This window comes from Dermochelys coriacea, chromosome 5 (genome assembly GCF_009764565.3).
Source record: "Dermochelys coriacea isolate rDerCor1 chromosome 5, rDerCor1.pri.v4, whole genome shotgun sequence".
Taxonomy (NCBI): domain Eukaryota; kingdom Metazoa; phylum Chordata; order Testudines; family Dermochelyidae; genus Dermochelys; species Dermochelys coriacea.
The window spans coordinates 36,260,043-36,285,326 of NC_050072.1; the positions used below are offsets into that span (position 1 = coordinate 36,260,043).

At 41.8% G+C, this 25,284-nt stretch overlaps 1 protein-coding gene across 4 annotated transcripts in view; it reads right to left on the bottom strand.

Moving 5' to 3' along the window:
- ANKRD55 (ankyrin repeat domain 55) overlaps window positions 1-25,284 on the bottom strand; it is a 71,188-nt gene that overhangs the window by 14,777 nt on the left and 31,127 nt on the right. For 3 of the 4 annotated variants that reach the window (XR_006281469.1, XR_006281471.1, XM_038403800.2), the window contains exons 5-9: window positions 23,862-23,922; window positions 19,475-19,603; window positions 8,777-8,961; window positions 6,944-7,111; window positions 4,572-5,239 (exon numbers count right to left, since the gene is read on the bottom strand). Coding sequence is in view for 1 of the 4 variants with exons in the window: in XM_038403800.2 (XP_038259728.1) it covers window positions 4,572-5,239; window positions 6,944-7,111; window positions 8,777-8,961; window positions 19,475-19,603; window positions 23,862-23,922 (1,211 nt within the window). In the remaining 3 variants the exon portion in view is untranslated. The remainder of the gene's footprint in view (window positions 1-4,571; window positions 5,240-6,943; window positions 7,112-8,776; window positions 8,962-19,474; window positions 19,604-23,861; window positions 23,923-25,284) is intronic. The other variant, XR_006281470.1, reaches the window with a different exon arrangement.

Here is a 25,284-nt window from a genome sequence, read left to right on the forward strand (position 1 = left end):
ATATATTTATATAGAAAAATACTATATGTACATGGAAATAATATGGAGCATGACAGTACTCTACTTGCTGGTAGACTAACAACTTCTGTGTTAATATTCAGAAATGGGTACCTTCATGTCTACAGAAAACCAACTGAAAATGGCTAGACAGAAGGTCACTGGAGATTGCTGATATTTATTTACATTCATTTATAAAAATGAGTTGACATCAAGTTGTGCACATAACAAGTCTACATAACAACATGACCTTGTTACTGTCACTCTGGTTCCTGTTCTCTCATATTGTGCAGAACATTCATTTGTACTGTCTTGTTTAAAACAGGCCCAAAATCTTGTAACTAGATCCACATAGGAAGCCAATAGGGCTGCACACTTGTGTGTGCATCCATCCGTAGTACAGTTTGCTGTTCCCACTTCTGAAATGAGGTATGGAAGTCAGTGTTTCTTAGTTACTGTCCTCTATGTAGACAAATGTAGTTCATCTCACCAGTCCTGGACCAAAGGCCTGATTCAAAGCCCATTGAAAGCACCACTGGCCTCTATTGGCTTTGTATCAGGCCAAAATAGCTTTGCTAAAATATGAAGAACACCTGTGAACATAAAAGATTTTGCCCCACCACTAGAGTCTAAATGCAGGTGAACTCCCTAGATCTGCTTTTCCTTTGTTTGGCAGTCTGTTTAGTTCCTAATGCTAGTGCCAAACAGCTGTAAAATGCTGTCACTATCTTACATCCACTTTGCACTAGGATAAACAACGACATAAGCTTCAAGGTAACAGAGAATATCTATCTGCTTCCATTACTGTAGTCAAGTTGTGTTTGTTGTATTGCGATGCTTTAAATTGGAAGCTGTTGGTTTTGCTTAATTTGTATGAATTTGTATGAGTCTGACTTTGGAATTTTACTTTGCATAAGAAAATGACTTATTTCTTAAATGGGGAAGTGTGGTCACATAATGGCCATAGAGCATAATTATATGCTTTGATATGAATGACTGGGAGACAATCCTTGTTGTTGGTTAGAAGGTCTGGAATAAAGTGGATGTATATCAGCATGCAGAGAGAATTTATCTTCCCCAAAATATTTTCTTTGGGCTCAAGGTACAGACTTTTGATGGCATTTGTTTTTGTATGCAGTAGTAAGGATATGCTGTTTTGATTGCAAAATGTTGTAATCTTTGCTGGCATTTTATTACATTGCCAGTTTTATGATAGCTGGCACTGCAGCTGTGTTGTTCCTTGCTCCCCATTTGCAAATGGGGACATGATCCCTCCAGTGGGGCTTCATGTGGCACAGAAATAACTTCTGATGCATAGGGTATCATAAGTTACCCCTTAGCTTTGAAAAGGGGAGCAGGTCACACAGATCAGCTATTGCCCAGCTCCTTGCCCTCCCTGCCAAAACATGTTCCCTTTTTTATTAGCCCATTTTTTAGATTACCTGTCATAGCACTCAAGATATACTGGGTGCTGTACAAACACATAACAAGGTCTAGTCTTGTGCCTGATGGCTTAGCAATATACACAACAAATAAATGAACAATAAAGAAGGGTGGGAGGTGGTTACATGGTGGGGGTCGGAAACATCTTGTGCACCTGCCTTTCTACCCCATACAGGGGGTCCCTTTCCCATATTACTTGGAATTTCTGTAATTTAACTCCTTTCCGTTCCACAGAGTAGATGAAGGGTTGTGTGTGTTTTACAAAGGGATATACTGGCAAGGCTCATTTAAGCAAAATATTCTGTATTGCTGATGCCAACTCAAAACTGCAGTTGACAGGAGTTTCTGCTTCAATGTTGCCAATGTGTTTTGGGATAGTTGATCATCCTTGTTCTACCAAGGTCATGCGCTGATGGAGACAATCCAAGATAGTGTTTTTGTTCTAAATTTGTGCCAGTGATAAGATGGTACGGCTCAAAATGCCCGATGCTACCAACGCCACACTCTGCCCTTTGAATAAATGTCAGGTATCAGTAAATAGATCAGCTGAGCTTTCATTGGCAAGAGTACAAAAAAACACCAAAAAAATCTCCAGTTTCATGACAGATGTCTCAGCATAAAATATAGCTCTAAATTTTAGGAAAGATAACTCAATTTTAGGGTCTAAATGCTGAATTTCAGCTGAGATAATGACTTGCAAATTAACTTCAGTTACTAAACCCCCCCCCCCCGATGACTGGTAATCATAATTTTGTCCTATATTTTCAGTGGATAGGAAGTTGTATGTAGCAACCATTGTCAGTATTGAAAATGGAGGAAAAGAATATTAACATTTAATCCCTATAAAGAGCCAAATGTATCTTTCTCTCTAATCCCTACCCTCTGTGCAAAGATGAAGAAAATGGGCTTTATGAAAGGGCCTCCCCATATAAAGCCCAGCTGTCTGGTGGGGAACCTTAATTTACTTCCAAACCCCTACGATTCTGCAGGCAGGGAAATGCTGTGAAAGTTATGGAGGATAAAAACTTCAGAGCTAAAGTAAGAGACAAGAGGCTTTGAATTCATAAAGTAAATGCAGTGTTAATAACAGGGATGCAGGTGTCCCTAATTACAGCAGCAGACAGATTTTAAACAACACACACAGCTCTTTTCTATCACGAAATTTTAAGACAATACCTGGGCTATGCAATATATTCCCATCAACTAGTGAGCTGCCTGTTTAGGTGCCCTTGTTTTATTCATTTCAATGGATGTCCTCTATTCTAGCTTATGGGAATCTTCTTATTGTTGGAAAATTTTCCTTGTTAAAGAGCAGCTGAGCCTGTACACAGACTACTGAACTCTCATAGTGCTCCAGCTTTATTTAGTAAGTTAATTTTTTAACTGTAATTTTTCATACCTCTAAGGTAAATTGCAAACCATTAGAGATAAGGGGATACATTCTTCCCTTTGATACACAAAGAGCTCCCACCATAATGAGTTAACTGTTTCCGGTAGGTTCCATACTTGGGCCATGATCCTGAGAGCAGGCCCATGCAAGCAGACCTTTACACCCACCCCAAACCCCATGGAAGTTAATGGGGTCTCTATGTGGATACAAATGTCTATTTGTTCAGATTCATTTGCAGGATTGGAGCTTTAAGACATAGAAAACTCTTGGAAGGATAGCAACTAGGTGATCCTGTCTGTCCGTCCATCTCTCCCTCCCTCCAGCATAGTAGAATTGACCCTTACCATATTATGCCTTCTTAAGAAAAGCCAACAATGTAGATTTAAACTACTTAAGTGATAGCTCTTTCATCACTTCCCCAGGGAAAGTATTCCACAGACTTGGGGAATGTTTCCAAATATTCAGTCTCCGTTTTCCTTTTTTCAGTTTTATCCCATTTCTCTGAGTGAAAACCTCTTGCATGACCCTAAACGATTCCTCAGCCTCCTTGGTAGTTATTTACGCTTGGGTTGCAAAAAAGTTACAGGATTTGTTTCATAAGGATTGTGTGAAGTGAACCCTGATGAATTCAATCTAGAGATGATTGCAACATATCAATCACTGCTAGTTCATCTGGAGTCTTGGGTGCATGTAGTGAGAAGCATGGCAAAGGGGAAGGTAGGGAAAAAACTATCCCTAGGCAGAGATCTGGGGTTCCAGACTGTGAGAATTTAATCAGCCAAGGTCTGTCAAACTTTTAGGGACCTGGCTCTACAAATAACTTCCAGCCCTTATTTGCACATCATCAGTTATTCTGAAATTATTTTGTCTACAGAGTCTCTATTACAAATGTAATGAAAGTTCAGCTACTGTGCAGTAAGTAGCTTAGTAGATTGTTCAGTCTTCACTGCCATGCAGGAGGCAGCCATGGCTCAATAGTGATGCATCTGACCAGTTAAGGGTTTGTATCAGAAAGGAGTCCCTTACAATCCTCCTTGAACTGAAGGATAGTGGGCTCTGACATAGTCCCTCAACAGCATTGGTCGTAGCTACAAATACATAAATTATTCTTGGAATTGGTGTAAAAATAGGGGGTTTTTTGTTTAATTTTCAATTAGCATCTAGATATTATGGTGCTTGGTGCACTCTAAGATCCCACTTTGGGAAGGTATGTAAGCATGTGTTGAATTTGAATCATGTGAGAAGTACAATTGGGAATGAAGTTAAAATTGCTTGTATGCTTAAGTTATTTCCTGAATCAGGGCCTGACAGACAGATTCATGAAGAGATAGATGTGAATCAAAACATGGGATCCCAAACTGCCAAACGTCAGCTCCAAATTCACTTCAGAATCTTGTAGCTCAGGCACATCTTTAGTTTCATTATCATTATAGAACAGTTTACAAAATACTAGGTAAAAGCATTTACTTTCTCTTACTAAAATTTAGCAACTTTAATTCAGCACTGAAGACAACGTAAACTTGAACACAGCACATATAACTGAAGTGCTGAAAAGACAATATATTAACTAAAAAATCTCTTAAGATGCTGTTTTGGGAGTCCTACTGCATACAGGAAGAATAAACTAAAAAAATTAGAAATATTAGCACTCAGACTTACCTATATTTCCAACATGCCCCTATCCAACCTGCCATGTCTGTAGAGATTAGATGATACGGGGGATATTGAACAAAGAAATTACCTGATGGAGAACTAGGCAGATAGGGAAGGTGGGGAGGGCACAAAAGCACATGGCTGGATCTTTCAGAGAGTAAACCATCTATCAGTTTATCTGAAGAAGTTGCAGTACAGACTTTATACGAGAGTATTTGATTAGCATCTGTGTTCCAAGGATTGTCTGATAAAGTCTGGCAGCTACTTCTGTGATTTAACAAGTCATGTTCACTTCTACTTTTCTGAGACCTGTGTGCAAAATGGTAGGCATTATTACCCAAGGAGACACTTGAAGATGCACTGTAGGAAGTTGTTAGAAAAGATTTGCCTACAGTAATGGGGGGGAGACTTTGTGTTCTTATTGGAGGAAGTCCATTACACTCTGGCTGCTGCTTTTCTGATATGAGGTACTTCTGGGTGTCTGTGCTCCTTCTTTTAAAGTCAACAGTGGTCATACATTTCTCGGAGTTGTCATTATAGTTTGTGTCCATAATGCAATCAAATGTAGTGATAATGTCATCAACTTCCGAGGTCTCTTCCCTTTGATATCTGTCTCTGCCTCTGTCTTTCTGGTTTGTTTTCTGATCATCTTTCTTCTTTTTGCAGGAGAAGATTTGGTTAAGCATACTGAATCTTCCTTCCTTCTTTAGGATTTTATTGTTCTGTGAAGGAGGGTGATGGACTGGCTCAGATCTACTGGAAAATAATAAATAAATATGAGAACAGAAAGTGGAAATCTGTCAGTTTTTGTACAAATGTCCTGAATCTTAAAAGAAATCTTGCCTTTCTTAGCACACAAAATGAAGACTGTCATATCCAGAAGAAGCTGCAGGAGTAATTTAAGTAGGTTGAATGGTATTGCCAAAACTGGAATGTAAAGGACATTATGATCAAAAAAGAAACTAAAAATGGTGCCTTCTGACTCAACTGATCTGCTTTTTGTGTGTATTAAGAATATATTAGATGGTGATGCATTAGCCAAAAATAACAGAGCTTAACTCAAATGCCAGGCTGAATTTACAGGGCAGGTAGTTAAAAAAAACAACCATTCTTTATTTGGAAACTGAGTAAATTTGGTCTGGAATCTTTGAGACACTAATAGATTTGAAACCTGGGGTGCCAATTTTGTGGGCAGTTTTCAGAGTATAAATGCACTTTATGCCAGTACACTGGGACTCCTTTTAACAAGAAAAAATGCATTGGGATCTTGAAAGACAAAGCAGCCTTTGTTTTATGTCAAATTTGAAAGCTGGTATTTCCAACTGCACAGCGATCACTAGCCTCATGTGAGGGGCAATGGTTCAGCAAAACAAAGCCACCATTAAATCAATACCATTTTTTTACTGTGCCCCAGGACTTTCCTTGGAGGTTGCTCATCAAGTGCAGCACAGACCTCACACAGTTTTGGGAGTTCTATCAAGATCATAGTCTGGCTTCAGCAGGTTTTACAGGAGGCTGCTGCTGCCTAAATCAACTTCTAGAGGCTGCTCAGGAAGTAGAGTTTGCAGCAGCCTCAAAGATCATTTGAAGTACGTCTCACCCTTTGTACACAGGAAATAATACTGACTGCTGATTGGAAAGAAAGGGGCAGGATAAAGAAATGTGACAAGTCTGGAAAAAAACCCAAAAAGCATGATAGCTTTCAGTCTTTATACGTGAGTTTTTCTACCAATGAAGGAGAACCTAAATGAACAAAATTGGAGCCATTGATAAAAGGAAAAATAATTGGTAGAGAGACAAATAATAAAGCCTCTTTAATAGAAGAGGTTTAGAAAAGTGAAAACATGTAGACAGCAAGGCACAGAACTAATCATAGACAAACATTTTATTAAGGGTGACAACTATTTTAAAGTTATGGGTATGAAAGCTTACATTATTAGCCATTTATTGAACATGACTATTATATTCTGCCATAGTTACATGAACCAGAATACATAGCTAACCTCCATGGGCTTCCACAGAAGGCAGATATTTGAGGGCAAAAATTGTCCCATAAAGTGTATTTTGTGCAGGAGACATTGCTGTATTGATTTACAACTAAATTCATGTTTGATTTGTTCTGAACCCTACAGTTGTTATTCTGAACCCTATCTGAGACAGGTCATTCATTAGTTGACTGACTTTACCATTGCTATTTAATAGTGAAGAATTTGAACTAATCAAAGTGAGCTATAGCGCATGAAAGCTTACGCTCAAATAAATTTGTTAGTCTCTAAGGTGCCACAAGTACTCCTAATCATTGTATAGGAACTGCAAATTAATTTCAGTAGTTACGTGGCCCTTATCCTCCTCAGTAGCATGCAGAGAGAAGGAAATGTCATTTCTTTCCTACTGATATACTGTTCTAGCAAGTGACCTGCTGGCAAAAGCAAGAGATTCTTTGATTTCTTGTTCCTTTACCTGTTCTCCTGAGAGAGCAGCTTGATGCATGCTGTGTGCCCACAGTACAAGGCATATGTCAGAGGAGTGTTTTCATTGATGTCCCGAGAGCTACAATCTATCCCCAGCTGCAGCAGCGTCTGTACACAGTCAGCTTTCCCTGCTGCTGCAGCCCAGTGCAGAGGTGTCCTAGGGAAAATATGGAACAAATTAATTACCTAATGAGACGTATTTCAGTATTACGTAGCCTGCATCTACACAGAGTGTATCAACTAGCGCGCTCAGTGATGTGGTGGTAAAAAATGCTTGTGGTTGATCTACATTAACACTCCACGATTGCTAGCACTGGTGGATCTGAACTAGGGAAAGAATTGCCTAAAATTTTCAGTGTGGAGTTTGAAGAAAAGCTTTCTAGTCTCCATTGTCTAGTAGCAAATCCTTCCCATGTCCGCACTGGACCCATCTGTGAGGGTGTAGGGGAAAGGATGCTCTCTCTAGCCACAGAGCAGTAGTGGATTTTCTCTGCAACTGCTACTTCATCCATCAGACTGCAGTAGCTTCTTTTGCTGCTGTGTTCCTATTACATAGTGGACGATGATCAGCAGAAGACCCATATAGAGGCAGATCCATTTTCTAAATCAAGCTGTCCTGATCCTTTTTTGTGTAGGGGAACCTATTTGATTTTCTGCAACCAGGAACCTCTGAAGTCACAGTGAAAGAAGCATTATTTGGGCCTAGTGTCTAGAAACTAATATTTGGGCTCAAAATTGTAACATTACCCAGAAAAACCACAGCTTATATTTCTGAAATTGAAACACGATGCAAGGTACAGAACATGCCAGATAAGAGAGACTGTGAATGACAATAGGTGAATAAAAGAGGAAATGTGTGAACATGGTGCAACTCATTGATTTCAAATGAGAGTAACAGGGAACAGAATTGAAAGGACAGCTAATGAGGGTTTACAAGGTATTGTCCAGTCTCCAACATGGTATCCGTTAAAGGAAAACATGAGGGAATTTAATAGAACTTTTTTTCTCATTTACATATTGAAGATGTTTAGGGTAAAATCTATAGAATCCTGTTGGTTTAATCTCTATTAAGTTTTATAGGACTTTTCCATAATGAATTAAATGTGTAAATCCTAAAGGAACAATCCTGCTCCCATTGAAGCTAGTGTGACTTTTGACCTTGACTTTATGGAGAATAGGATATGCCAATAATTGAACTAAGTCTGAGAGCTGTTACTGACAGCCCTCAGGTTCTAGTCTTACTGAATTCAATGCCAGAACTCCCATCAACTTTGATGGGTACAGGATTGGGACCCTAAACAGTAAAGAGGAGGAATTTTCTGCATGTACAATATAACGGTGCAAAAGACTTCCTATGAGAATGGGAAATAAGGTTCTCAGCATCTTGGAAAATTAGGCTCTAACATCTTAGAATAGTAAGGGTGAAAGACTGCATCCACGAAAGTCAATGGGAGTTTTGTCATTGACTTCAATGGGGCCAGGGCTTCACCCCAAAGTTGTAGGTTCTTGTTCTGGTATTTTGAAAGGAATGACTAATTTTAGTGAATCAAATAGTAACAACCCCCTGTGTATAACCACCATCTTTTCCTTCCAGGCATAGCATAAAAAAACATTTACGCAAGTCAGCAGTTGTATAAATATTATGGCCTGATTTCCACAGTCGCTAAGTGCACACGATTCTCAGAAAATTCAGTTAAATTAAATAGGTCATGGCCTGTAGAACAGGAAACATGATTATTAAACAGACATTCTTAGGCTCAGGTAATACAATGGGACTTAGAGCAGGGGGTTTCCAGCACTTTCAGTACATTTCCATGGGTACCTGTCATCCACGTCAAGGGCCTGTAGATTGCACTCTGGGACTCTAGCCAGCTCACTGATGATGTCACTGTAACCTGCAGCAGCAGCAATGTGCATACACGTCTTCCCATTCTCATCATCATAGTTTATTATCGATGGACCCTGGCGATGGTTCAGAATGATGGAACACAGAATCCTGTTTCCACTCTGGAAAACAAGGGGAAGAGAAGCATTTAACAATGAAGCACATGTAGACTGTGCTGTTTATTCTTGGGAGGAATAAATAAAATAAGAGCATTTTCTGTTTGTTTCAGATGTGAGAATTCCTGCCCCTCCCAAAATTGTCTGGTTTGTGCGTTTTCTAGAATGCCTCTGGGCATTGTAGAAATAACAAATAAGGTACCACAATAGAAATATCCAAAGAAAGACAGCATATAAAGTTCCATTAATACTTTCTCAGAAATGTTTTGATTTTTATGAAACACCAAATTTAGAGGGATACAAACACGTATTTGCATGTGCCCCTTTGAAGAGCATTTACATTTTCCTCTCTGTTTTTAATCAAGACTATATAAAATAGTATAAATCCCTAGATTGACTTAGGCTCTGTTATTCCCTTCTCTTGGTTCCACACTGGGGGTCTTAATTTGGGACAGAATTCTGCACCCCTTCATCATGGTGAGTTGTCCTTATGCAAATAGTTCCACTGACTTCAATGGGATTACAATTGTAAGTACTGCTCAGCAAGAGTAAGGGACAGAGAGTTGGACCTTTGATTACTGTTTTACAACCTTGTTTAACAACCAGTTTGTGTTCCGTGCAATTGTACTTTATCAGTTGGCATTTTTCCAGTTTATTTAGAAGCTTATAATGTGATGATAAACTGATGGCCACATTGAAATCCAAATATAGAATATCCACTGGCTTCCTGTTATCTGCCAAATCAGTAACTGCATCAAAGATAACAAACCTGAGCAGTGTGTTGATTGGAATCTTTTCTCCCAAATAATGACACAATGGCTCCCTTACAATATGTCTGAACATTTCATCCAATTGGCCAGTGGTTTTCCAATTTTTCCTCCTTAAAGTACAGTTCTTCATTTGCCTTTTAATTTTTATAGTCATCAGGTACTTTATTGAAAATTCCTCATCTCAGTCTTTTAAAACATTAACTTGCCCCTCTCTAGAACTGGCAGTTTCTGTATTTTTGAATGATCACTTTAATTACCCTGGATCCCTTTTGTTGAATACTGAGAAAAACAAGGTATTTGAGATTACTGTTATTTTGTAGTCCTAACTAATTCTACTTCTTATTCTGGAATGATCCTATGTCCACTGCCCCTAATTTTTCTTTTTCTGAAGTATTTCCTGTAAATCCAGAAGATCCAGTCACATGAGGATTTCACATGTGGAAGACTCCTTGGGTGGTGTACAACCTATGCACACTTCTTCGTCTACACCAGCATAGAGGAAGCATGGCTGAGACATCTCTACTTCTGGTGTTCGCAGGCTGCCACAATACCCTTTGGGATTGGAAGCCAGTAAAAAGTAAAGCAGTCCTGAGGCTGCTGTACTTTATGTTGGGGACAGGATGGGTGCAGTCCAGCATTTGGGAGTATAAAGGTGCTTTAACACCATCTCCTCATTTCTCCCCTCCCCGATGCTTAACCAAATATACTTGGACACAGCTCAGAAACTGGGCCTATGGATTCATGGGGTCTGATTATGGATTTCACACCAATGTAAATTAAGAATAACTCCACTGAAGTCAATGGAGTTATATAGGTGAGAATCAGAATGAAGCCTGTATGCTTCCCAAGTGAACCCATGATGTCATTTGTTCGCCCCTATCCTTGATGCTTCATCCTCAAAGCACCCACTGATGCAGTGACTCTCACAGAACCATACTGTCCTAACGTGGTTTTGTTTTGTGCCACTCTTGGGAAGAGATTGTATTGTGCAAAAAACTCTGCTTTAAGGGCCCTGAAAACACTACAGACAAATATTTGTCACTGGATCAGTTAGCAGACGTATTTCTAAAATAACTATCCAGCCACAATCATATTACAGGTTTCAGAGTAGCAGCCGTGTTAGTCTGTATTCGCAAAAAGAAAAGGAGTACTTGTGGCACCTTAGAGACTAACAAATTTATTAGAGCATAAGCTTTCGTGAGCTACAGCTCACTTCATCGCAAATGCATCCGATGAAGTGAGCTGTAGCTCACGAAAGCTTATGCTCTAATAAATTTGTTAGTCTCTAAGGTGCCACAAGTAATCATATTACAGTAGAACCTCAAAGATATGAACACCAGAGTTACGGACTTACTGGTGAACCGGACACCCTCTGGAACCAGAAATCAACCAGGCAGCACAGACACAAAAAAAGCAAATACTGTACTGTCTCGGGGCTTTAGCCTTGAAGTTCAGGACTTCAGCCATGGGGGGTTGGAGCTTAGCTGCAGGGGGGCTGGGGCAGTCAGGGCTCTGGGCTTCTAGGACTGGAGCTCCGGGCTTAGACGGGAGTAGGGGGAGTCCTGTGGCTGCGCTCCTGGTTTCAGCCCTGTGCAGGGTGCTGGGGTTCAGGGCTTTAGCTACAAGGGGGCACCGGTTTCAGCCTGAGTGCTCCCTCCATAGCTAAAGCCCTGAGCCCTGGTGTGGGTCCCCACCCGTTAAGCAGGGAGCGGAGCCATGGAGAGCCCCGAGCCCTGGCACCCCTGAGGGGGCTGAAGCTGGGATTGGAGCCACGGGGCTGAAGCCCCACAGCAGCACTCCCCCCAGGTTTAAAGCACTGAGTTTCAATGCTCCTGCGGGGCAGAAGCCGTGAGCCTCTGTCCCGAGAGTCAGAAGCCCCAGCTTTCCCTCCCTGCCCCGAACCCTGGCTCCTCCCACCCTGCGGCTGCAGCACCAGCCCTGCATCTGGCTGAAGTCCATAACCTCTTCTTCAGAGTTACAGACCATTTCAGAGTTATGGAAAACCTCCATTCCTGAAGTGTCCATAACTCTGAGTTTCTACTGTATAGCCTTTGTGCTTTCCAAAAGATACCAAATGACCAAGGACTACTTGAGGAAAAGCTGTCAGGCTGAAGTGTTGGTTTGTCCCTGTCTTTGTTGTAAGTATTGTTCAAATAAAAGTTGTATGAAACACTGACATTGTCTATTTGACACCTTATATGTATATAGAAATTTCTGTAAAGAGGCACAGGGTTTATCAAGTACTATGATTATGACTAAAACTAGTTGCAATCTTTCCCCCTTTCAGCACAGTATTGTCTCAACTGGATTATGTGGATGAGTTACTGGTGTGGTTTTAACAAATGAGTGTGCTCCTGTAGGTTCTTTATTCTGTACTACAAAGCAGCAGAACTTTCCATTATTTTTGTTGTTGAGGATTCATTTGTTGGTACCCTAGGAGAAGATGAGTCATGATGCTGCATTTTGATAAGATACAGAAAATTAAAATATATGTGGGCATACAAAAGGTGTGGGGGCATGCCCCTTACTCATGTTCTGACATTCAGCCAGGGGGCTACACACAGACCATCTGCTAAGAAGATGATTAACAGACATCAGTTATTCACCTGTTGTTTCTGTCACATGGCCCCATCCCATTACTATTGAATACCCTGGCAGTCAGTGGCTCATCTAAGGGTTAGATCACAGCTGGCCCTGTGTGTGTACTCTCTGGATTACTGTTACCATCAGTGGCGCTAGACACATTGCAGGGAATATGGAGGTGTCATGACCCCATTTCTCTTGCACCGTAGCTGGTGGACTGGAAAAGCAACATGTCATATCTTCAGTTGAAAGGCCTGCACTTAGGGGCGGGGAAATCATCTAAGCTCAGCTTAGGTGTTTTGATGACCTAGTGCGAGTGAGTTTATAGCTGAATATTGAGATCCAAAGCAGTGGACAAGCCCCTTTGTTTATTATAAATCAAAATAAATAAGTGTGTATATTCAAAGGCAGAGGCCAATTTTTGAAAAGTCCCTGTAAGAACAGATGTAAATAGCTTTTATTTACTTAAATTCTCCTTATTTGCAATCCTTTATTGTTCATTGTTTGAACATCAGCAGCTCAACTGTTCAGCCCTCACTGCTGTACAAAAAAAACTATCCATGGCAGAAGTCCCTTTCACTTCAATAGGAGGACACTATTTGCATGAGGAAAGATCACGGATGTGAGTACCTTGAAGAATGAGGGATGGAAGGGTGAGGTTGATTCAGATTTTTTTAAAGTAGAAATATTTTTTGAAGTTTCACAAAGTTAGTCACTCCCCTCCTTAGGCATTCCTGGGAAAACACATGAAACCAGCAGAAAGCAAGTTAAGTTTAAAAATGAAAAAGCTGTTTGAAACTGCAAGTAAACTCTACCTAGCAAAGAGTTACAGGTTACACACCTTATCCACCAACAAACCTGGGGCTAGACCATGGCCCTAAAGGAAACGCCCACTGAACTAGGAAACTCTTTTCTTTATTATACCTTTGGAGGGAGGAATCACCTCTCCCCAAAGAGACTAGGGGTCTCCAAGATCAACCTGAACCATGGGATTCAGGTTGACTCAGGGCCATCCACATGCAGATCCTGCACTTCTGCATTGCCATGGGTGGCTTCGCCTCCAGCCTGCACTGCCAGCTATTCCCCCTGAAGAGGTTTCCCAGCACATAGGGGGCTCGTCAGGCCATATTAACTTTCCTCAAGGGCTGTCTGTGGGAGATGGAGGGTGGGAAAATTATTTCCTCTGCCTCGTGCTCCCACCTCCTGGAGCCTGCCTACTCCCTCCACCTTCTCTATATGGAAATTCCCCAGGCCAAGGGAGAGCCTTCTGCAGAACCTAGTGGGAGAGAAAGGAATGCTGCTGAAGAGGCAGCTGTGATCCTTCCATAAGCAAAGGGCACCCTCTACCTGCAGCTCCAAAGGGTAGAGTCTTGTTCTCAGAGAGCCTGAACTTCAAATAACTTCTCAATAAGTCAGAGTAAGAAAAAGCTGTCAAGTCTTCCCCTATAAATCCAAACAAATAATCTACGATTTCATCACACAACGTGTACTAATGAAAGTTTAATCGTTGCCAAGGAGCAAATGTTTCTGGGCACAAGTTTGATAAACTTAGCATCATTCAATCCACATGAACTTGCGCTGCAATAGATCAGGTGTGTGTTGGTTGTTTTATTTTTTTTTAAATGTGAATTCTTTATTTCCCTTCTGATTTTTGAATCTTTAGGGTTCATGTTTTCCAACTTCTCTTGCCCCAAGCCTAGAAACTTTTTTTTTTAAATGAAAGCTGAAATTTTCATATAATTACCTGACTCCAGGAGCTGGAGCTTTAAGAAAAAGACCAAATACTGTGAAGCTTTTTGTAAAAAAGTCATGAGAATTGGCAACACAGCACAGTGAGGAAACCTTTTTAAGGCGTTTCTAGAACCTTTGTCATTACAAAAAAAGAAAAGGAGTACTTGTGGCACCTTAGAGACTAACAAATTTATTAGAGCATAAGCTTTCGTTAGCTACAGCTCACTTCATTGGATGCATTTGGTGGAAAAAACAGAGGAGAGACTTATATATATATACACACACACACACACACAGAGTATAAGTCTCTCCTCTGTTTTTTCCACCAAATGCATCCGATGAAGTGAGCTGTAGCTAACGGAAGCTTATGCTCTAATAAATTTGTTAGTCTCTAAGGTGCCACAAGTACTCCTTTTCTTTTTGCGAATACAGACTAACACGGCTGCTACTCTGAAACTTTGTCATTACAGTATTTAAGTGGCAGCATTATCTGGGATTTAAAACATTTTAAAGAAATTACATTTGGTCTCAACTTTAGTAAACACGCTTTCATGATGCAACTAAATTTCCCTTCCGGTTACAAAGATTATTGCTTGTTTGACTGAAAGGGGAAAAACAGTGTCCAAGGCCCTGTTCAAATAGGGCAAGTGAAACTACAGGGATGACAGGACCGGATGTTCACTCACGAACAGACATTCTCCTGTTTGTGGTGAAATCACATGCAAAGCTCCTAGTGAAGCCAAGGGGAAGCATGTGTGTACATATGCAAGGTAAGTATTTGGCTTTAAGTAGGTGCACAGTTTGGCTCCTGATTGACTGTTCCACATGGAAGTAGCCATGCTAACACTTAAGAATGGTGGGCACAGTTCAACACTACTTGTTCAGCAGAATGAACTGGAGAATTTTCATGTGCGAAAGCTGGGGCTGTGTGTGTGTGTGTGGGGGGGGAGCAGCAGGGATCTCTCGAGCAATTTTGGCTGTCTTGGGGGAGTGCATGCTGGAGCAGAGGCTCTTACCACCCTTTTTTATGGTGCAGCATGCATTACCCTACTGAATTGGGCCAGCAGCATGGAGGTGGGTGGAGGTGCTATGGCTCTGCCTTATCTCACCAGGAGGTCAGAATTCAACTGTCCTGTATTGCTCCCAAGCAGGGCCAGATACAGCCTGCCCTCAACTTCCTTATTTTCAGTTTCTAGCTACTTTAATTGCATAAATAAAAATACTTTTGGCCTGATTCACTACTGTGGCATGCCTCCATTAGAGCTGTATACACGGATGCAGCAACACTGATGGAGCTGAACCAGTGCAAACCCCTAGCGCACATCTGCAAACTGTGACTTGCTCTAATATCTTACTCTCATTTCAAAGGAGTTGTGTTTTACTCTGATGCAGCATGTCTACAATAGGGGCTTACACTAGGGCAACTACATCACTGTTGCTCTTCCGGTACTACACTTCCTGTAGTGTAGACATGTCTTTAGGCAAGGCCTGTCTGGTTCTCTAGTGTCACGAACTCTGGTGGGGAAATCAGATGCACAAACTTTTTGTTTGCACTTTGCCAAGTACTAAACATGCATTCTTTGAAACTGTAGGCAGAGGAAATATATTTATCTCCCACCCACACATAATAATTATAATGGGGCGTGATGGTGTAAAATGTGCATGTTTTAGCAACATCTACCCACACTGCCTCTTTTCTGTGCCTTCTGGCACAGATTTCTTTACTATGCCTGATGTTTCATCTGCTGCTTTCCCAGGAAAAAAAAAAGCACAAGGCCCCATTCAGCTGAAAACAGCTCCTGGCTCTGGGAGTTCTCTTGGCCTCGTGCTTCGCAGATGTTTAGCACAGCTCTTATGGGAAAGCTATCCCCCCCTTCAGCAGCTCCAGAAGTGGTTACTAGACATCCCTTGCCACTGCCACCTCCACACCTCAGTCCTGGGACTCCACCTCTGGGCTCTTGTGAAAAAGTTTGGGGGTATCCACCGAGCATTTTCAGAGTTCCCCAGATCTCAGACTGTGGCAATGAATCCTTCCCCATCTGTCAGCTCGGCAGGAGCTTTAGACAGGCCAAAGCCTTATCCTGCATGGGCAGCAGGTCTGCTTCTGCCTGGGATCAGCTATGGAGGGAAAGTTATGCCAATTATTAGTCTCTATTTGCCCTTATATTGGCAGGGAGGTAGAGAGCAACAGCTATCAAATACTACTCCCTGGCTAAGCTCAAGTCAGAGAAGGACGCTAAGGCCTAACACTACACAGTTAGGTGGATGCAAGGAAGCTTATGTTGACTTAATTATATCAGCGTACACATTACAGCCTTGTCCTGCTGAGGTAATTGCCCTACGACACCGACATACATACATGATATACACGAGAAGTGTATGACATGTCAGTGTAGTAAGGTAGACACTGCACCCTAACATCAGCTGTCTTGTCAATTTCATGGCTCCATACTGCTGCCGGGAGACTCCCCACTCATGGAGGTGAGAAGCCTGGGTGGCTGCCCCCCTCCCCAGCTCCCACCAAGAGCTGGGTGGGGAAGCTGAGCTCCAGGTGGGAGGGCTCTTAGCCCGCCACACTGGTCTCTTCAGTTGGGGGAAGTGCTCCTGGTGAGGACACACATCACTGACAGAAGGAGGGTAGCATGGACATCAGCCACCGCAGTAATTACTGTGCCAACTTTAAGTCAACCTAACATAGGTCAATTTTGGGCTGTAGTGTAGACATGTCTAAGTGACTACGCCCGGTCCAGATATTTAAGCCTGCCCATCCCTCTCCACACTCCCAAGAAATAAAGACTGTGAACAAGCCAGGTTCACTAACAGAAATGTCACAGAACAAATCACAGCAGTGAAACAACACTTATCCCCTCTGCTGTCAGGCAGACAGAGTAATCCAGCTGTGAGTGGGTGACTTGAATGAAGCAAGAGCAGGGATTTGTTAACCACAGGAAACTGAGGGCTTATTTGCACCATTCGACCTCCCATGTTTTCCTAAAACTTGGATTGCACATTTGTTGTTCTGAGAGGAAGGTGTGGGGGGATATGGACTGAGTGGGTATGTCTACACTGCACACTAAGGTGGGGCGTCCATACACAAATCAATCTGACTTGGGTCAGCAACTGCTCAGGACATAGGTCTTAGGACCCTGCAAATGGGTTGGTCAAAAACCAAGTCCCACTGAGACTCGGGTCCAATACCTGTCATTTTGCACAGTATACACAGGTCAAGCTGCAGACCGAAGCCAGGTCTGCATAGCACAGTATGAACACATTAGCATGGCTGAGAGACCTGGGTTCAGCAATTGTAAACCCATGTTTAAAATGCAGTGTGGAAACACCAAGTCCGCAAACCTGGGTCCCACAGACCCGGGCTCAGTGTGCAGTGTAGACATACCCAATAAGGCTTCCACTTTGCTTTTTTGACTAGCTTGGCCCTCACCGAGCTTGAATGCTGGACCCTCCAGAGCTTGCACGGTACAGAATTTCAGAAATTTTCAGCTGGATGGAACCTACACTGGAGCAAATGTACAAGAAGTAGTTAACTATTAGAACATATCCCTTTGAAATACCAAGGCAAAAAAATCTATAAGACAATATAGTTTTGAAATGATCAGAAAAATATGAAATCAGAGAGGAAGTGTAGTTGAAAGTAATGATACGTATGGAGGCTACACATGAATTCTATTCCAGACTTGGAGGAAGGGAAGATATATTTTAAGCAGGATAGAGTTAAGACCAAAAATGTTAGAATAGGGATGTTTAATCACAGTGTGTTTTCTGTTTATATGATACAGAGATGTTTTGAATACTTACTATAAGTGTCACTATCAATCAATAAAAATGTACAGTAAAAGCTTTATCATCAGGCATGTTGGGGAATGGGGGGGGTGCCAGTTAGTCAAAAATTCTGGTTAACTCAGTTATACTTACTAATGGAGGGAGTTTGGGTGTGGGAGGGGGCTCAGGGCTGGGGGCATGGGAGCACGGCTCTGGGAGGGAGTTTGGGTGTGGGAAGGGGCTTGGGGCAGGGGTATGGGAGGGGTTTTAGGGTGCCAGATCCAGGCAGCGCTCACCTGAGGTGGCTCCTTGCAAACAGCGACATGTCCCTGCTGCTCCTAGGTGGAGGCCTGGTCAGGTGGCTCTGTGCGCTGTCTCCGCCCGCAGGCGCTGTCCCCACAGCTTGCGTTGGCCATGGTTCTTGGGCAATGGGAGCTGCGGAGCCAGCACTTGGGGCAGGGGCAGCGCACAGATACCCCGTGGCTGTTCCTCCACCTAGGAGCAGCAGGGACATGTTTCTGGGGAGCCATGTGGAGCCAGGTAGGGAGCCTGCCAACCCTGCACCAACTGGACTTTTAATGGCCTGATCAGCGGTGCTGACCAGAGCCACTGGGGTCCCTTTTCAACCAGGCCTTTCAGTCAAAAATTGGACACCTGGCAACCCTATAAAGATTTGTATTGGGAGATATCAGAAATGCCGATTTCTAGTTGGTAAAGTGCTGGATAACACAGCTTTTACTGTACTTTGATAATTGTCACCTACACACAGAACTCGTATTTAGCATTAAAAAGTTATCTGAAGCAAAGTTCATGCAGGACAGTTACTTAAACAGTATTATAGATAATACCTTACTAATTGCTTAACATGATGCATCCTAAGGAAACCATTCACTTTTCTATAGGTTATTACTATTATTATAGTGCCTAGTCAGATCTGATATTTGCCTGCTGTATTTTTTCATTTTTAATGAGTCCCTCAGTAATTTCTTAGCTGTTGTACATTTGGGGGAGCATTTCTGATGGGTAGTAGAAACCCTGTGAGGCCCCAAAAGTGGCTCCCTGATTGTCCCATATAGCAATGATTTGTTTATAACTTGATAGGAAGAGCATTTAACATTACACTGTACTTAATGAAGTTAGGATTTCCACAGGACGAGAGCTTCAAGCCTTTAGAACAGTGTCCTGTAAGAATATTTGCCATTTTACACTACATGTATATTATTTTATTCTTAGTGGTCTGAAGTCACAGGTTTACAGCCCAGTCCTGAGAGGCATGGAGCACTCTGGCCCTGATCCATCAAAAACACGCATGTCCTTAAGGCTCAGTATGTGACTAGTTCCAGGGACATAAATGCTTTGCTGGATCAGGGCAAGAGAGCTCAGCACCTTGCAGCATCAAGCCCATATTTAATATTTGTTAATAATGATGTTGTGCCACAGGAAACATGGGCTAGATCCTCAGCCAGTGTAAATTGGCACAGCTCCCCTGGCTTTGAGCAATGCAGGCCAATTTACACAGCTGGGGTTTCCTGCCCTAGGCCTTTCCGACTGAAATTATTCTTCAGTTCTGAAGTCCCATGCCTCGGAATTTCAGACAACAAACAATCATTGTAATGCATGTGGTGTATTGTTAAAATATTGATATAGTTAGCCCTCACCTGTACTGCCCAGTGAAGAGCTGTTTTAAAGTCTTTGTCCACCAGAGTTGGATCTGCTCCTTTCTGCAGCAGGGTTTGCACATGCTGGGGCCGATTGTGGAAAGCAGCCCAGTGAAGGGCGGTCATTCCCTTAATAATAATAAAAAAAAAAAAAAAAAAAAAAAAAAAAAAATCACAATCCAAGACAAGAAAGAATTACCATTCACAGAAAGATTTAAAATATCAAAGGATTTAATTTTCCTTTTAACTAGAAATGAGTTTAGGGTGACCAGATGTCCCGATTTTATAGGGACAGTGCTGATTTTTGGGTCTCTTATATAGGCTCCTATTACCCCCCAACGATTTTTCACATTTGCTGTCTGGTCACCCTAGATGAGTTGGGCAATTTGGAGATCAGAAGTCCACCTTCTCAAGATTGAATAATTTGAAGCAGTTTCTGGCTTAATGGGGTTGTATAAAAAAAAAATAAGTAGCAGCCAATAAAAAAAAATAAAAGTTTACTACTATAGAAGACATACAAATATTAAAGTAATATATCAGTCAGACGCATAAGAGATTCCTCACACGTTAAAACTGCATACAGTTTCCAATAGAAAGTCCTCTTTTAGGCTTATATTTTATCACAATGCAACAGCCTTATCTCTAACTCACAATAATTACTATGGGTTAGATTCTCAGCTGGTGTAAAGCAGTCTAGCCCCACTGACATCAGTCTGTGCCAGCTGAGAAAGTGGGCCAGTTATTTTAACAGTAATCTCAAAATACAAACATCACAGGCACCATTTTGAAAAAGAACAAAAACCAAACAAACAATGAATGGAGAACTTGATTCTCTGCTCTATCGAAGCTGTCCTTATACAGTGCAAACTGGTCTTAGCAGACCAAGAATCCACTTTGTATGTGCACATTAATCAACATCAAAAGCAAGTCCACATATACACTTTAAATCTATGTTACACACTTTTCCTATCAAGGTACCTTAGCAACATCAGTCTTAAAAAATAGAATATAAGCACCATTCTCGTTTGGTGGCTTGTTATATACCCACTTTGCACAGGCATCAATGACTACACAATGTGTGGAAATCAGTTCCATGGTTTCTCTTAGTTTCCAAGAGGGTAAAAAACCCAAATCATGTAGAATGGAAGAAAAATTAAAACTTCAAATAAAACTCCAAATGATGGTTGCCAATCAAGTCCAAATTCCTTAACATTAGTTTCTCTCTGCTCATCGGGTCTGGGCAGAGGTTGGGAAGTCCAAATACATGTAGAGAGGAGAAATCAGTCAAACCAGGTTTTGGTTATTTTGGTTTTGCAAAACTTCATCATTGGGGTTTTGTTTTTTGTAAAACTAAAAACCAGGGTTAAATTCAGCCCCATTTAAGTTAATGGGAGACCCCCCGCCTCACCCAATCAACTTCAATGGTGCCAGGAGTTCACCACAGGGACCTGCTGATGGACACTCAATACCCTGGGACTCTTGATCTGAGGCACTACAGCAGTGTTTTCTGCCCTGAAGTGAGTGCAAAGCTAGTTCAGGGGAACAATGAGTCAGTGTAGCCAGGGCAAGCTACAGGACTCCAGATCAGCTTCCTCTCATCCATCTGCTGATAAAAGTGGTAGGTGTCCCCTTGAAAAGTTACCCACCTCCCACTTTGGCCCCAATGAGCAGGCCTGCAGGCAGCAGCTCACCCACCCAAACTTCTGTGCTGCCATCTGTGTCCCACCCCAAAGGTGGCATATAATGTATTAGAAAACTAATAACTCCCTGATCATTAATATTTGCATGTGATGTACATACAATAAGCCTACAAAGGAATGTACAGATATGTGCTGAAAATATGTTCTGAAAATGTATTTGTCGACTAGTGCCAGTTCCAGACAAAGGAATGTGCTTGAATGAGTCTCCAGTGTAAATTAAGCAAAGTGTGACCAAAGACAAAAAAAAAAAAAAAAAAAAGGACATTGCCATGCAAATTAAACAAAGCCATCAGGAGAGAAAGTGGGGACAGATAATTACTTTATAACCTTGACAGGGGTTGGAAACCGCACCCTCAGGAAGCCTTCCTGAGGAATTGTGTGCCTCTGATTTTTGTTCAGCTGCCCTGCTTCTGGAGGGATTTTCAATACATATTTCCCGGCAGCCTCCACTGAAAGTCCTTAGAGATAGCCCCAGTCATAGAAACGGTGCAGCTGCCAGCTGTATTTCTTACTATTTAATGTGTTTAGTTTTTGTGGGGTGGTTTTATAAAGTTACAGGAAAAAACTTGTTTTCCTTTAAATTGGGCAATAGCTAGGAGAAGAGCTGTTAGTGCAAACAAGATCTGAGCACATTTCCAAGCAAACATGAATAACCAGGGGTCTAGCACTGAGCCGTCAGACAAATATGCTCCTGATACCAAGTGGTGTTTAATACACTTTTGACCCTTGAGATTTTAAGTTGAATGTAGTAACACATACAGAAAAAGCATTGAGGATTCCAAGTGTCCTGCATGGTTCACATTAAGTTTTAATTCTGTGCAACTCGCTGACACTATAACCCCACATTTTCAATATAGGGCCAAATCCTAGATCCTGTTCAGGCTGTTGTAAGTCCCATATAGCCAAGTAAAAAGGCTCTGAAAACCACAGTGTGGATGGGCACGAAGTACAAGGCAGGAAGGAAATTTGCAAGTTAGTGCCCTTCAGCAAGGTTTGCAATTTTCAGCAAATTTGCAAGTTAGTGCCCTCAAGCTGCTGCCAGGCTGGAGACACATATTTGAAACAATGCACCAGATTCTCTGTTGTGTTCTGGCTCCTTTGTGTTGAATGGATGGAGCTAGTAAGCAGCCAGATGTGGCAAACAAACAGAGTTCCTCTGGTGTGGGATGTGGAGCCAGCATATCTAATCCATCTCCCGGCACAGGGGTATATTTAGTAGGTGTACAATTAAGGACCATAGCAATCTGGCATAAAACGGTTGCTGGACCTACAAAACTGCTTCAGGCAGATCTCCCAAGAAGATGGTGCCTGATGGTGAGATGCTCAGTGAAGCAGAGAGTCTGTCTAACTTGAAAATAAGCAAAGAAATCCTATCTTGGCAGGTGATGTAGAAAGGATGTGCAGGGAAGCATAACTGGTGGCATATGGAGGGAGTGGGTTTATCGGCCCAGATTCCATTTGCATTTGCCAGCTCCATTTGAGAGCAGTCAGCCAGGAGATCCACAGTGAGGCGATGCAGCTAGGGTGACCATATGTCCCGATTTTATAGGGACAGTCACGATTTTTGGGTCTCTCTTTTATAGGCTCCTATTACCCCCCACCCGTCCCAATTTCACACTTGCTGTCTGGTCACCCTAGATGCAGCATGTATATAAACTGGGAAAAATGAGACCAACTTCTGTAAAGTGCTCTGAGGCCTTTAGCTGAGAGGTGCTTGATCAGCAAAATACTATAATTAGGGCTGTCAAGTGATTAAAAACTTAATTGCGATTAATTGCAGTTTTAATCGCACTGTTAAATAATAGAATACCCATTTATTTAAATATTTTTGGATGTTTTCCATATTTTCAAATACATTGATTTCAATTACACCACAGAATACAAAGTGTACAGTGCTCACTTTATATTTTATTTTTATTACAAATGTTTGCACTGTAAAAAAAAGATATAGTATTTTTCAATTCACCTCATACAAGTACTGTAGTGCAATCTCTATCATGAAAGTTGAACTTACAAATGTAAAAATAATAATTATACATGACTCCCTTCAGCTGAGTAAGCCCTTGTTTGCAAGGGAGGGTGGATTTTACCTTGACTTGGCATGCAGCGGGGCTGAGGGAGGAAGAAGGGGAGAGGCTGATGCAGGGAGTGTGGGATTGCCAGGCCACTATCCTCTATGCATTTGTCAAACTTTTTGTGCTGGTGACCCCGTTTGGACATACATATTTTTTACCCTCCCCATTAGAAAAAATTGTGACCCCCTACCTTCAACCCCTCCTTGGGGCACTGGGCTTCCCCACCTCAGGGTGTGGGGCTCTGGGCTTCAGTTGCTCTTAGGGCTTCAGCCCCTCTTGGAAGCAGGGCTCCAACTCAGCTTGGGGCTTCGGCCCCCTCCACTGCTCCGAAGCTGTGGGCTGGAGCTTCAACCCTCCCCCGACCTTGGCTGTCCCCCCAGCTGTGGGCTAGGGCTTCAGCCCCACTCCTGCTGCAGATGCTTCCCTCCCCACCCAGAGGAATCTGATTAACACTTTAATTTTGTTTTCTGTTAGGTAGGTGTTAAATTATAATTAGGGTTGTCAATAGCAATTACTATAATAAAAAAAGTAGTTCTGTAGACCCTTTTTAGGTGACAGGGAAGAATATTACCTGATGCATGATACCATTACTGCTGGTGCATGTTTACTCACCTCATTGTCCCGATGATTAATGTCACTTAGATGCGATTGCTGCAGCAGCACTGCTAGAAGCCTGTGGAAACAAAGATATATTTAATATGCTACATTCAAGCTAAACTGGATGAGAGGTTTTTAGAGAAACAGAACCCACAACTGAAAGCAAAATTAATAGCAGTGATGGATGTGAACCAGAATCCCAGATCTGGTATGTGTTCATGTTTGAAAGCCAAACCCAGATCCAGTTCTGAAGTTTGTGGCTTACTCTATTTGTAACTAAAACAAGAATACAAACTCAACATTTGGAATCAGAGGTCACTTGTACGTAAATGAAAAAGCAGGCACAATCAGGAATAATTCCAGGGTTAGTTTCCAAAGTAATGGGCATTAATATATCAGAATGTGTAGTGAATACCTGAGCAATCTTTTATAGCCTAGAAATCAATATAACTATTCATTGTGATCCTTTTAAAGTTTTAAACAGAAATGCAAATGACCTCCCTATTATAGTTCTGCATTCTTTGATTAACAAGCCCCTGTATGCATGCACACACAGAGACAGGGTAAGGTTACAGCTCACAGTCTCTGTTGGGAGTAAGGCAATTATGCCATAAACTGGAATTTATGGAGAAATACATCTGTTTACTTTTGTAGAGAAGTAGAATATAAACACTCCCATGTTGTGGAAGGAATAGTTAGAACTATTACACATGAGATGTTGGTTTTTCAGGGTATGTAGCCCTGAAATTGACAAGACAGCTGACATAAGTAATGCAGTCTCCACACAGACACTGCATCACCTTAGCTACACTGACATAAGCCCTATGCCTCCCATGGAGGTGGAGTTATGTCAGTGTATTAGGGCACTTACAATGGTGGGACATGGCTGTAGTGTGTTCACAAACATAATCAAGTCAACGTAAGCTGCCTTACATCAACTTAACTGTGTAATCAAGACCAGGCCTTAGGTGGAACAATGGTTTTATAACCTGAAAGATTTTGCCCCAGAATTTTCATAATCACCCTTCAAACTACTGCAGTTAACTCTGAAAATGGTTTGGTCACTGGATTTGGAGCAGGCAAATTATGTTTTATAAAAGTGCGCTGAGCATTGGTTAAAGTGTGGAGATGGTAGGGATATCCAGACCATCTTGTCACATCCTCATATCAGAATCAGACAACATAGACCCTTATACCTGTTTAGAGTCCATGTGACACTGGCAGATGTAAGGGTCTGAGCTAGCAAAATCCCACTATCAGATTGGGACCATAATACTCACCCAAAGCATGGTGGGTTATGTGAAAGTACTTGCTCCCCCTTCAAACAAAATACAAGAGAAAGGCTCTTCTCTCCTTTGAAACCTTTTCCTCTGTTTCTTAGCTGGAGAATCCTGAATTGCTTACAGTATATCAAGTTGTCCTAGAATGTGTTCTGTCA